Source organism: Rattus norvegicus, chromosome 11, assembly GCF_021556685.1.
Source record: "Rattus norvegicus strain SHRSP/BbbUtx chromosome 11, alternate assembly SHRSP_T2T, whole genome shotgun sequence".
In the NCBI taxonomy this organism is placed as follows: Eukaryota; Metazoa; Chordata; class Mammalia; order Rodentia; family Muridae; genus Rattus; species Rattus norvegicus.
In genome coordinates, this window is record NC_141544.1 from 68,664,394 (window position 1) to 68,679,563 (window position 15,170).

The 15,170-nt window shown below is 41.1% G+C and overlaps 1 protein-coding gene across 9 annotated transcripts in view; it reads left to right on the plus strand.

Moving 5' to 3' along the window:
- Phldb2 (pleckstrin homology-like domain, family B, member 2) overlaps positions 1–15,170 on the plus strand; it is a 219,834-nt gene that overhangs the window by 93,819 nt on the left and 110,845 nt on the right. For all 9 annotated transcript variants that reach the window (NM_001432498.1, XM_087576899.1, XM_087576897.1 and 6 more), the window contains 1 exon segment: positions 11,823–11,937. In NM_001432498.1, coding sequence (NP_001419427.1) covers positions 11,829–11,937 — 109 coding nt within the window. In that variant the 5' untranslated portion in view covers positions 11,823–11,828.

A 15,170-nucleotide genomic window follows, 5' to 3' on the forward strand; every position in this document is an offset into this window, starting at 1 on the left:
AAAGAAACAGGAAAGAGCATATGTCACCAGCTTGACAGCACACCTAAAAGATCTAGAACAAAAAGAAACAAATACACCCAGGAGGAGTAGAAGGCAGGAAATAATCAAACTCAGAGCTGAAATCAACCAAGTAGAAACAAAAAGGACCATAGAAAGAATCAACAGAACCAAAAGTTGGTTCTTTGAGAAAATCAACAAGATAGATAAACCCTTAGCCAGACTAACGAGAGGACACAGAGAGTGTGTCCAAATTAACAAAATCAGAAATGAAAAGGGAGACATAACTACAGATTCGGAGGAAATTCAAAAAATCATCAGATCTTACTATAAAAACCTATATTCAACAAAATTTGAAAATCTTCAGGAAATGGACAATTTCCTAGACAGATACCAGGTATCGAAGTTAAATCAGGAACAGATAAACCAGTTAAACAACCCCATAACTCCTAAGGAAATAGAAGCAGTCATTAAAGGTCTCCCAACCAAAAAGAGCCCAGGTCCAGACGGGTTTAGTGCAGAATTCTATCAAACCTTCATAGAAGACCTCATACCAATATTATCCAAACTATTCCACAAAATTGAAACAGATGGAGCCCTACCGAATTCCTTCTATGAAGCCACAATTACTCTTATACCTAAACCACACAAAGACACAACAAAGAAAGAGAACTTCAGACCAATTTCCCTTATGAATATCGACGCAAAAATACTCAATAAAATTCTGGCAAACCGAATTCAAGAGCACATCAAAACAATCATCCACCATGATCAAGTAGGCTTCATCCCAGGCATGCAGGGATGGTTTAATATACGGAAAACCATCAACGTGATCCCTTATATAAACAAACTGAAAGAACAGAACCATATGATCATTTCATTAGATGCTGAGAAAGCATTTGACAAAATTCAACACCCCTTCATGATAAAAGTCCTGGAAAGAATAGGAATTCAAGGCCCATACCTAAACATAGTAAAAGCCATATACAGCAAACCAGTTGCTAACATTAAACTAAATGGAGAGAAACTTGAAGCAATCCCACTAAAATCAGGGACTAGACAAGGCTGCCCACTCTCTCCCTACTTATTCAATATAGTTCTTGAAGTTCTAGCCAGAGCAATCAGACAACAAAAGGAGATCAAGGGGATACAGATCGGAAAAGAAGAGGTCAAAATATCACTATTTGCAGATGACATGATAGTATATTTAAGTGATCCAAAAAGTTCCACCAGAGAACTACTAAAGCTGATAAACAACTTCAGCAAAGTGGCTGGGTATAAAATTAACTCAAATAAATCAGTTGCCTTCCTCTATACAAAAGAGAAACAAGCCGAGAAAGAAATTAGGGAAACGACACCCTTCATAATAGACCCAAATAATATAAAGTACCTCGGTGTGACTTTAACCAAGCAAGTAAAAGATCTGTACAATAAGAACTTCAAGACACTGAGGAAAGAAATTGAAGAAGACCTCAGAAGATGGAAAGATCTCCCATGCTCATGGATTGGCAGGATTAATATGGTAAAAATGGCCATTTTACCAAAAGCAATCTACAGATTCAATGCAATCCCCATCAAAATACCAATCCAATTCTTCAAAGAGTTAGACAGAACAATTTGCAAATTCATCTGGAATAACAAAAAACCCAGGATAGCTAAAGCTATCCTCAACAATAAAAGGACTTCAGGGGGAATCACTATCCCTGAACTCAAGCAGTATTACAGAGCAATAGTGATAAAAACTGCATGGTATTGGTACAGAGACAGACAGATAGACCAATGGAATAGAATTGAAGACCCAGAAATGAACCCACACACCTATGGTCACTTGATTTTTGACAAAGGAGCCAAAACCATCCAATGGAAAAAAGATAGTATTTTCAGCAAATGGTGCTGGTTCAACTGGAGGGCAACATGTAGAAGAATGCAGATCGATCCATCCTTATCACCCTGTACAAAGCTTAAGTCCAAGTGGATCAAGGACCTCCACATCAAACCAGACACACTCAAACTAATAGAAGAAAAACTAGGGAAGCATCTGGAACACATGGGCACTGGAAAAAATTTCCTGAACAAAACACCAATGGCTTATGCTCTAAGATCAAGAATCGACAAATGGGATCTCATAAAACTGCAAAGCTTCTGTAAGGCAAAGGACACTGTGGTTAGGACAAAACGGCAACCAACAGATTGGGAAAAGATCTTTACCAATCCTACAACAGATAGAGGCCTTATATCCAAAATATACAAAGAACTCAAGAAGTTAGACCGCAGGGAAACAAATAACCCTATTAAAAAATGGGGTTCAGAGCTAAACAAAGAATTCACAGCTGAGGAATGCCGAATGGCTGAGAAACACCTAAAGAAATGTTCAACATCTTTAGTCATAAGGGAAATGCAAATCAAAACAACCCTGAGATTTCACCTCACACCAGTGCGATTGGCTAAGATCAAAAACTCAGGTGACAGCAGATGCTGGCGAGGATGTGGAGAAAGAGGAACACTCCTCCATTGTTGGTGGGATTGCAGACTGGTAAAACCATTCTGGAAATCAGTCTGGAGGTTCCTCAGAAAATTGGACATTGAACTGCCTGATGATCCAGCTATACCTCTCTTGGGCATATACCCAAAAGATGCCTCAACATATAAAAGAGACACGTGCTCCACTATGTTCATCGCAGCCTTATTTATAATAGCCAGAAGCTGGAAAGAACCCAGATGCCCTTCAACAGAGGAATGGATACAGAAAATGTGGTACATCTACACAATGGAATATTACTCAGCTATCAAAAACAACGAGTTTATGAAATTCGTAGGCAAATGGTTGGAACTGGAAAATATCATCCTGAGTGAGCTAACCCAATCACAGAAAGACATACATGGTATGCACTCATTGATAAGTGGCTATTAGCCCAAATGCTTGAATTACCCTAGATCCCTAGAACAAACGAAACTCAAGACGGATGATCAAAATGTGAATGCTTCACTCCTTCTTTAAATGAGGAAAAAGAATACCCTTGGCAGGGAAGGGAGAGGCAAAGATTAAAACAGAGACTGAAGGAACACCCATTCAGAGCCTGCCCCACATGTGGCCCATACATATACAGCCACCCAATTAGACAAGATGGATGAAGCAAAGAAGTGCAGACCGACAGGAGCCGGATGTAGATCGCTCCTGAGAGACACAGCCAGAATACAGCAAATATAGAGGCGAATGCCAGCAGCAAACCACTGAACTGAGAATAGGTCCCCTATTGAAGGAATCAGAGAAAGAACTGGAAGAGCTTGAAGGGGCTCGAGACCCCAAAAGTACAACAATGCCAAGCAACCAGAGCTTCCAGGGACTAAGCCACTACCTAAAGACTATACATGGACTGACCCTGGACTCTGACCCCATAGGTAGCAATGAATATCCTAGTAAGAGCACCAGTGGAAGGGGAAGCCCTGGGTCCTGCTAAGACTGAACCCACAGTGAACTAGTCTATGGGGGGAGGGCGGCAATGGGGGGAGGGTTGGGAGGGGAACACCCATAAGGAAGGGGAGGGGGGAGAGGGATGTTTGCCCGGAAACCGGGAAAGGGAATAACACTCGAAATGTATATAAGAAATACTCAAGTTAATAAAAAAAAATAGGCATATAGAGATACTTTTCTATATCTATGTAAACAGACATAGGAAAGTGAATATGATATATAGTTACTGTGCTCATTAAATATACAGTTTATATATATATGTAGCTACATATATATATACACACACACACATATATACATGCATACACACACAAATAATAGGTTAAAGATATAAGCAAGTTCGAAGTAGGGAAATGAGATCATAAAGACTCAATTTTTATGGGTAGGATATTGTACTTCCCATCAACTCTCATATTAGGGTAAAAACCGGAGAGGTAAATATTGGTAGACAGACATGTGGAATAAGCTACCTTTTAGAGAAATACTCCCTCTGATCCTGGGATCAGGCATCAGCAGAAATAATCTAGGGTTCTGACCCCACGGTGCTGACTCAGGAGCCTTGGTTTCACCCGACAACTCTAGCTGGAATAAGTTCACTCCACACTGACTCGATCTCTTGTCTGAATTCTTATGAAAAACCAAAACCTAGAAAGCATGGCCGGGCACATCCTTGGTTCTTCCAGCAATTACCACAGCTCTCCCCACAATCCAAAGCTTTGGCTTAGCCCAACTTTATACGAAATACAATTACTCTACATCTAATCATCAGCTTTACCCAGAATCCAACAATCTGTTCAGACATTACCTTTAGTGTGAGTGGTTCTGTTTGCTTGTAGTGGTTTGGGATTTGAGGATGTGAGGTGTTCTCACATTTTCATTTAAGAGAGAGAGAGAGAGAGAGAGAGAGAGAGAGAGAGAGAGAGAGAGAGAGAGAGAGAGCGCAGAAGGTAAAATTCTACAAACTAATTGATATAGGTATTTTAATGCCATGTTATTCTTAGTATCCAGAAGGAAGTGGCATTTATCTGTTTCTTTAGTGACATTTAGGCTGCCGCCCCACCCCTGCTTCTAACAGAAATCAGATATCCTGTAATAAAGGAGCAGAGGGGGAACTAACTGGGGCACGAAAGGGTCCCAGCCGAATGTGGGGTACAGGAACTACAGGGGACAGTGTCAGAGTGAAGTGCGATGACACAAGGTTGAAGTTGTCATGCTGAGGCCGGACCATCACTATGCCAATAGAAAATGTTAATGAAAGGAAAACAACATCAGGTGCCATTGCTTGTATTGGCCTCCAACTTGGCTCCTTTCGTTTAAACCCTGCAGTTCCGCAGAGGTGAAAGAGAGTTATCCCCTCTGACACCATTCCGTTTTACCACAGTCTTGTTGAAGGTTACCAGGGTTGTTTATATTGGTTAGCTCAGTATAGGTTTATTATCGATTTTTTTTGATATAGCGTTGCGTAGCCGAGATAGCACAATAGTAAAGCATCCTACATGGACTAATTTCTATAAGCATCAACTTACTGAGATGATTGCTTGACTAACCTTTATCCTAGCCAAAGTCCTTTATGTCTTTCCAAGCCAGTTCAGTTCATCAAAGTCTTCTGAAATATTTCCTGCCTTCATGTACCAATCTGTCGTATACTCCTGACTTGATATCCACACAGCTACTTGTGTGTGTGTGTGTGTGTGTGTGTGTGTGTGTGTGTGCGCGCGCGCGTGCGTGCTATCTGACTTTAATATCCATCTTCAGGCTGGTATTCTTGTATTCAGTCTGTCATTATTCCCACAACCACTGTATCAATTCTCTCAAAACTCACCTCATGCATATCTGTAATGTCCTGTGAGCACTCAGTACTAAAAGTGATGATCTCAGCATATGGGAGAGATCCCGTGCAGTTGAGCTGAACGCCACTATTTTTGTTCTTGTTTCCCTTGTTTAAAAATTTGAAAGAAGAGAGGGACAGGGGGACAGAGAGAACCTACCTTGAACCATACCATCTAAGGCACTATAGCCAACTCTTGAAGACTTAATGCTAAGATCAGTTTCCAAAAAGAGACAGCTGCAGACTGTTGAGGTGACCTACTATCTACAACACAGCTAGACCACCCAGGAGCATGAAGTACCACACATATCCTTACTCTAGCTCAGCTCAAACCAACAAATATGCATCCAACACATATCACGTGGAAAGCATATTATAAAGGGGCACAGAGTACTAAAATTTTAAAAGAATGACATGTCTCTGACACTTGAGAATAGGGTTCTTCTCCCCAGCAACAACCACTACTTTGTGCCAAGTAACCATCCCCAACAAGAGCTGGTTAAAACAAAAGTTCTAATTCTTTAGTCTTAGGAAAAGACCTCCCAACCTCAGCATTGAAACGATGACAACATTTGGATTGCTCACAGATCTACTCAGAGGAAACATCTCACCTATATCCCACTATGCATCAACCAGAGTCATTCAGGGGCAAGAATGGAAATCTTCTGTTTTTGCTCACCCATCTACTCAGTGCTGGTTCTCATGAAAAATGCCTCATATACAAATTTCATTGTAGTCATTCCTCTTCCTCACATCTTAGGCTCAAAGGGGAAATATTCCTCAATGGCCTGGCCAAAGTCTTCATAACCCCTGGTCTCCTTGATGAAGCCCACAGCATCACTTATGTTCTGAGGTGTATGTGAGGGAAGAAGTGTAGATCTCTACTTCATGATGGACAGATGCCATCATCACATGCTAAGAGCAGTGTGTCAGACCAACTAAAGATATAACTTGTACCTGTAAATATGGCTTGTGGCTTGTCATGGAAAGATAATTTGGCATCCCCAAGTCTCCCACGACTGTGTTTGCTGAGTACTTAGACACACCTATAGACAGTAAGCAAGCAATGCATATTGGTTTCCATAGCTGTCATCAGTTTTTACGATCAGAGACATATAAATGAGCAGTAGAAAAACTGTGGAGTAATTTTGGACATGGAGGCCTTTGATTCTATAACCGTCCTCATGGCGACTGCACTTGTGTTCATTACTGAACTTGATAGCCCCAGACAATTGCTGATCTGCAGCCAGCAGAAGTGACATGGACGGTGGCCTCTCACTCGTCGGCCTTACAATGCTCCTCACAATGCATGGCGATGATATGCTCTGAGTCAGAAGCAGTGTGCGTGCAACTGGAGAGGTGGCTCAGTTGGAAAAGTGCCTCTGTAAAGATTGTATTCAGATTCTCAGTATTCACACTACAAAAACCATGCCTGCAGGTAACCCCAGCATTAGGGATGTAGAGAAAAAAGAGTCCCAGGATATTACTGGCTAAAGTTAGTCTAGCTGAATTTGTAATCTCCTTCAGTGAGAGACCTTGTCTCAAAAAAATAAGATGGGGCACAATTAAAGAAGAAAACACATGCGCACACACACATACACAGACACACATACACAGACATGCACCACGCCCATACATTGACTCACACAGACACACACACACATGCACAGACACACATACACAGACATGTACCATGCCCATACATTGACTCAGACAGACACACACACACACACACACACACATACCTAGACACACAGGCACACACACATGAACACACAGACCCACATACACACACACATATACACACACTTATTCGCACATGTAACACACAGGCACACACATGCGTGAGCACATGCGCGCACACACACACAATTTCTTCTTCGGTGCTCGCATGTGGACATGTCCCACTTAACTTCTCTGCACCTCTTTTTCTTTTAGTTTTCAAGCTTAAATTAAAATATCTTTCTTAAAGTCATTAATTTTCATCCACATCGACTGTGAAGGTTGCTTTAAAGTGTTTTTCCCCCTATGGATAACTTTCTTGGCCTCTGGGGATACAGGTAAAGGAGGAACAGCCCCTACCCTGGCCCCATAGAACTTGGTTCTGACACTGGCTAGCTCTCTGAAATTCTCAGTGTCAAAGCCATGAATCCTAATTGGCCTGAGTTGAGATTCCTAAAACAGACAGTGATTCTCAAACAATAGTTCTCAACCTTCCTAATGCTGCAACCCTTTAATGCACTTCCTAATGTTTCAGTGACTTCAACCAGACAGTTATTTTTGTTGCTACTTCCTAACTGTAATTTAGCTACTACTATGAATTGTAACATAAATATCTGTGTTTTCCTATGGTCTTAGGTGACCTCTGTCTAAAGGTCTTGGACCTTTGAGGGGTTGTGCCCCACAGGATGAGAAAAATTGCATGTGGACTATTTCTCTGTTGAGAATGAAGAAAAGGGGGCTGTGCCTATTTTATCTGTACCCACAGAGGCTGAGAAAGTTATTCATGGAACAATACACTTTAAACAATCTTTAGAGGCAAGGAAGATGAAAATTAATTATTTTAAGTCAAAAAACGTAATTATAAAAAATAGGCAGGCTTTGCATTTAAAGAAATCTACACAAACATTCTACGTAATAATCTGTCAGGTTTCTAGGAAACCTCAATCAAGCCTGAGGCAATCAGGTTTCTGACCTCCAAGGAGCACACACTAGCAAACAAGGGACAGCTGTGCTCTCTGAAAGCCTGGTTAGCATTAACAGGAAAGGCAGGCTTTCTTGACAAACTTAACTTGGACACAAGTCAGATCCGAAATCCATTTTCAGATTGTGCTTTGGATCTAGAAAGAATCCAGAGAAGAGTGAATGGACTAACGTGTTCCTATCTTTATGGCCGACTTCAAAGCTTTTATGCTTCATATGAGATAAAAGCATGTTATCAGTTCCACATTTTGCTCCATGCTCAGTTAATTAGCCATTTTATGTCTGGCAAGATGGGTTTTGTTTGTGGTCTCTGCGCACGCATTTTCCGTGACGTTTTATTCCTCAGTGGAGTGAAGGAAGACGAGGAAGTCCATGAGAAGCCGTGTGCTGTGTTCCTCCAGGCTGAGAAAAGGCTGAAGAGACATGACATCCAAATGGAACATGTGTTCCTCCACTGGAGATAACTGGGACAATGGATTAAACGTGGGCTTCGTAAGACAGTCTGTCAGGGATCCTTTCCTGATTTGGATCCTGGAGTGTGGTTTGCTGGAGTGTGTTTTTGTGAAGAGTCACATATTAAAGTCTGCAGGGCTCTTAGGTACTTTCAGAACAACTCATGTTCAGTAGGGAAAAACGTCTGATATTCTTGTAATGTTCCTGGCTTATTATGGACTTTCTCAGGTTCGCAGTGTAACCTACTCTATCACCTATTGTCTATAGTTTTATTTCTTGGTTTCCACTCTCTATTCTTATTGTCTTCTTACATGGTTTAGTTAGTACCTCTAGTCTATAGAGTCTAGGACAGTACCTATGAGTGTCAGAGTTAATGAGGACCCATATTCCTTCTAGCTTGAGTGGAAACCCCTGTACCATTTCTTCATAATGCATACTTTTAGACCAAGGTACCATGTTTAGGAAATACAACCCATTCATTTTTTATCATATTTTTCCTCTTTATTAAATTGGGTATTTCTTACTTACATTTCAAATGTTATTCCCTTTCCCGGTTTCCATGTCAACATCCCCCTAACCCCACCCCCTCCCCTTCTATATGGGTGTTCTCCTCCCAATCCTCCCCCCCATTTCTGCCCTCCCCCCAAAATCCCATTCAGTGGGGGTCCAGCCTTGGCAGGACCAAGGGCTTCCCCTTCCACTGGTGCTCTTACTAGGCTATTCATTGCTACCTACGCAGTTGGAGCCCAGGATCAGTTCATGTATAGTCTTTGGGTAGTGGCTTAGTCTCTGGAAGCTCTGGTTGGTTGGCATTGTTGTTCATATGGGGTCTCAAGCCCCTTCAGCTCTTTCAGTCCTTTCTCTGATTCCTTCAAAGGGGGTCCCATTCTCAGTTCAGTGGTTTGCTGCTGGCATTCGCCTATGTATTTGCCGTATTCTGGCTGAATACAACCCATTCTTATCCTGGTGAGTGTTTTGTTTTTGTTTTTAGTCAGGAACAGGATTATATACATTCATACATACTTACATACATACATACATACATACATATAGTTTTGTATTTATATATGTATATGGAGATGGCCGTGTGATTACTCATTTACCTTACTACATATTTTCTATCTTATATTTAGGAGAGTAGAATTTTGTCGTATTGAATCATTCCTGCACATCCACAGCAAATCTTATCTTGTCGTGATATATTCTCATTTTTATTTGTGTATTTGTATGCACACACTTGTGTGCAAGTGTGAGTATATGTATGTTGGTGCCCACAGAGGCCAGAAGATCTGACATCAGTGGTAGTTATGAGAGGACTAATGCAGGTACTAGGAGCCATACTCTAATATTGACCATGGAACCATCTTTCTTGTCCCATGGAATATCTTCTAATGTACAAATGGATCCTGTACTCTGAAATCTAATCTAATAATTAGGTAATATTTGCAGTGATGCCAGATGACCACTTGTAAATATATTTACCTGTTGGACTTGGTTTCCTCCATATTGTCTTTAGGAGAACAGCACCCACCAAAGGGGGTTTGATGGTAAGAAAAGACAAGGGAAAGAGTATTATGTAGAAATGGAGAGATTTGCCTTTAAGTCCTATAGACCTTGAGTGTTCATTGTGATAGCTGATGTTATTATCTGGTCATTGGCAGTGTTTAAACTCTTGCCTCTGTTAATTTTAATTTCCTCAAACTTCGACCTTCTTTTTTAAAGACTATTTTGGAGAAGCTTCAACTTCGTAAAATACATACTTCCTGCAGCTGCGGATTTGCCTATGTCACACATGTCATTAACATAGGATCACACAGTACTGAGGAGATACCTCAGTGGGCAAGGGGTCCTTATCTCCAAGTCTAACAACCTCAGTTTAATTCCACAATCCATAGAAATTGAGAAATGAGTTCTGTGACTCATCCTCTGACTTCCATATACATAGCTTGATGAACGTGCACCTACATGCATTCACAAATAAGTGTTTTTAAAAAATTAAATGAAAAACCATAGAATCATAAAATATGTGAGTCTTTACTGTCTTCTTTCATTTAACATCATGTGTCCAAGTTTCAGCCGTAACAGGATATTGTGTCCTTCTGACAACATCCAGATGACATTGACTCATATCTGTGCAGTGACATCTAGGTTGCCTGTACTGTTTGGACATTAGGAATAATGAGAGTAACATTTACAATCACATGTGTTATACAACATGTTTCATTTCTTCTGTGAGTGCACAGGAATGGAGTTTCTGGACACCATGGTGCAGCCCTGTGCTTACTGTTTTAATAGTCATTGTTATGATGAGTGTGAACCGTCTCCTACAAGTGAACGTGCTTACCTACCTGGTCTCCAGCTGGGTCTGAGTGTAAACTCTATCCTGCAGGTTTCGTGTGCTTAACTTCCGGGTCCCCAGCTGGTGGCCATGTATGGAAGAAACCTTCTGGACATAGGCCCTATATCGCAGATGTGAGCCATAGGGTCAGATTGGAAGCACTGAATCTCAGCGACACTTCCAGCCTACTTTCTTTTCTTCATGAAGCTACCATATACTCTCATTATCGTGGCCATGAATAGCTACTGCTGCCAGACCTCTTCCCTGTCAGCCTGGACACTATCCCCTGAACCATGAGTCATAATAAACCCTTCCCCTTCCAGTTGTTTTTGTTGGCAATGCTGTCATAGTGATAAGAAAAACATCCAAAACTGGGCCGTGACAGTTATGATATTCCAAGGAAAAGCCTTTGTTTCCTGTCAGAGGGTAGAAATTTTCAACCTAGTAAGAAAGTAAACATTAAAATCATATACTGAAGGTGCTAAGATCTACCTTAAGTTATTTTGAGAGAACAAGAGAAAGAAAATGTCCACACAAACTTTTGTTATAGCATGTTGTTACAATTATGCTTTATTATTAGTTACTGTTAATCTCTTTCTATGCCTAATTTATAAATCAAAATTTGTCACAGACACGTAGGTAAAAGGAATACATGGCCTATATAGGTTTTGGTGATATCTAAAAAGTCATACTTCCATAAGAATTCTTTGAATGTAGCCTTGTGGATAAATTGGGACAGTTGTATTTGTTTGCTGGTATCAGTTTTTTAAAAGGAAGATAACTAGCCTACCCAAGAAGTGTGTGTTTTTGATAGTGATGAGGCTGGTGTTTAAGTGTTGTTCAATGGAGAGTCAGTGATGAGATATGCTGACCCCAGGATGTCTGATTTTCAATGTCAACAGTAGTGCTTCCCAGATGTTCAACATCTGGGTTTCACAAAGGAAGCCTTGTCGACATTCAGTTTTTGTAGGTTAGTTTAGTTTTCAACTTCCCAGTCATAGCATCTATGATTTCTTTCCTGGTGAATGCAGGTTGATATGGATCCCAGGGTCTCCTCTGAGAATCATCAGGAGGTCCCTATGGAGGAGGAAGATGAACCAAGAGAGGAGCCCAAGAATGGTGAAGCTGATGACCCAGAACACTTTGGTAAGGTCTCTCTTAGCATGTAGATAAGTCTTTAAAGTTTCCTGATGAATCGCAAACACGTTTGAGGATTGAACTGGACCTTAGTTATTTTTCTATTGCTGTAGCAAAGCACTGTGGCCAAGGAGACTTCTAGAAGAAAGAGTTTATTTAGGCATACAATTCCGGGGGGATAAAAGTCACAAGACATGGAGACATGGCAGCAAACAGTAGGCACGTGACACCTAGAACTGGGAGCTCATGTCTCAAACCACAGCACAAAGCAGAGAAAGCGAACTAGAAGTACCTCAGAACTTTAAACTCCTACTGCACACTGTGATATACATCCTCCAAAATGTCTATATCCCCTAAACCTCCCCAACAGGGCCACCAGCTGAAGACCAAGGGCTTAAGTACAGGGACAGTCTCATCCAAACCACCATAAGTTGGAATCCTCCAGTATAAATGTTAGAGTCTTTGAATACACAAGGAAGAAGGAAGATAGCCTGAGGCATGCAATCGCAGCTTGTTGCTTTAGTTAAGTGGCATTATTTTTATAGATTGTATTTATTTTTATTTTATGTGCATTGGTGTTTTGCCTGAACATATGTGTGTGTGGCAAATCCATTGAACCTGAAGTTACACACCGATGTGAGTTGTCATGTAAGTGCTGGAAATAGGACTCAGGTCCTCTGGAAGAGCATTAAGTGTTTTTTTTTTTTTTATTAACTTGAGTATTTCTTATATACATTTCAAGTGTTATTCCCTTTCCCGGTTTCCGGGCAAACATCCCCCTCCCCCCTCCCCTTCCTTATGGGTGTCCCCCTCCCAACCCTCCCCCCATTGCCGCCCTCCCCCCATAGTCTAGTTCACTGGGGGTTCAGTCTTAGCAGGACCCAGGGCTTCCCCTTCCACTGGTGCTCTTACTAGGATATTCATTGCTACCTATGGGGTCAGAGTCCAGGGTCAGTCCATGTATAGTATTTAGGTAGTGGCTTAGTCCCTGGAAGCTCTGGTTGCTTGACATTGTTGTACTTTTGGGGTCTCGAGCCCCTTCAAGCTCTTCCAGTTCTTTCTCTGATTCCTTCAACGGGGGACCTATTCTCAGTTCAGTGGTTTGCTGCTGGCATTCGCCTCTGTATTTGCTGTATTCTGGCTGTGTCTCTCAGGAGCGATCTACATCCGGCTCCTGTCGGTCTGCACTTCTTTGCTTCATCCATCTTGTCCAATTGGGTGGCTGTATATGTATGGGCCACCTGTGGGGCAGGCTCTGAATGGGTGTTCCTTCAGTCTCTGTTTTAATCTTTGCCTCTCCCTTCCCTGCCAAGGGTATTCTTTTTCCTCATTTAAAGAAGGAGTGAAGCATTCACATTTTGATCATCCGTCTTGAGTTTCGTTTGTTCTAGGGATCTAGGGTAATTCAAGCATTTGGGCTAATAGCCACTTATCAATGAGTGCATACCATGTATGTCTTTCTGTGATTGGGTTAGCTCACTCAGGATGATATTTTCCAGTTCCAACCATTTGCCTACGAATTTCATAAACTCATTGTTTTTGATAGCTGAGTAATATTCCATTGTGTAGATGTACCACATTTTCTGTATCCATTCCTCTGTTGAAGGGCATCTGGGTTCTTTCCAGTTTCTGGCTATTATAAATAAGGCTGCGATGAACATAGTGGAGCACGTGTCTCTTTTATATGTTGAGGCATCTTTTGGGTATATGCCCAAGAGAGGTATAGCTGGATCCTCAGGCAGTTCAATGTCCAATTTTCTGAGGAACCTCCAGACTGATTTCCAGAATGGTTTTACCAGTCTGCAATCCCACCAACAATGGAGGAGTGTTCCTCTTTCTCCACATCCTCACCAGCATCTGCTGTCACCTGAGTTTTTGATCTTAGCCATTCTCACTGGTGTGAGGTGAAATCTCAGGGTTGTTTTGATTTGCATTTCCCTTATGACTAAAGATGTTGAACATTTCTTTAGGTGTTTCTCAGCCATTCGGCATTCCTCAGCTGTGAATTCTTTGTTTAGCTCTGAACCCCATTTTTAATAGGGTTATTTGTTTCCCTGCGGTCTAACTTCTTGAGTTCTTTATATATTTTGGATATAAGGCCTCTATCTGTTGTAGGATTGGTAAAGATCTTTTCCCAATCTGTTGGTTGCCGTTTTGTCCTAACCACAGTGTCCTTTGCCTTACAGAAGCTTTGCAGTTTTATGAGATCCCATTTGTCGATTCTTGATCTTAGAGCATAAGCCATTGGTGTTTTGTTCAGGAAAACCACTGAGACATCTCTCCAGACCTAGTTAAGTGGTATTTTATAGTTTACTGTTCTTTACCCACCCAACGCTTATTGAAAATCAGTTCAAACCGAAGAAGCTGTTGTAAAGAGGTCATAACTAGTCATTCATCAGTCTTTATGAATCAACATCCACGCAAAAACAGAGTGATGTGGGATATACAGAGAAAGGTACCAGGAGTTGTCTCTAACAGAACACTGATCTTCCTGTTTCCTATAAGAAAGGACCAGTCTGTACTAGACTCATTCCAGCTCACAAGGCTAATAGTACAGGTTGAAATTCTCATAAAAATATTTTTGCTATTCAAAAAGAATAAATGGACTCATAAAATTCGTGAGTTCTTCATTAATTTTATTCTGTGTCAAGTGTTGGCCACCACAGGACTTGGAGATAGGCTAGGTATATTGCAGATCTCCTGAGATCGTCTTTGCACTTCAGAATCCCTATGCGTTAGAAAAATGTGACAGAAGATGAGATTTGTTTGTTCATTTAGTCATTCTGCTTAGTTCTAGAATCAGGGAGCTCAACTGAAAGCTTCTGTGCTAAGGCAGTCCAGAAAAGGAAAACAATAACAAGCATATATGTGTATTCTCTATCTCCTCTTTCCATCCCTCCCTCTCTCTCCCCTTCCTTCCCTTCATTACTATATTTGTGTGTAAACAAAGGGGATCCTCTTACTCTTCTGTGAAAGTTTGCAAGCCTGTAATTTGTAGGCAATGCCTATCTTGAGACATAAAAGAGAAAGATTACACCATAGCAGTATAATATACTTTGATACTTTGCTACCTACTAACCAAGATCGAACATGGAAAAAACTTTATGAAGAAGTTAGCTTTTCAGTTGATTGACATGGAGTAAGCTGCTTACGAAGGTGGGAACAACAATTTACTATACTGGTAGCATTCTTCCTTGTAGGAAGGGGAGAGAGAACATGGCATTCCGTTTGAAGGGAGATGA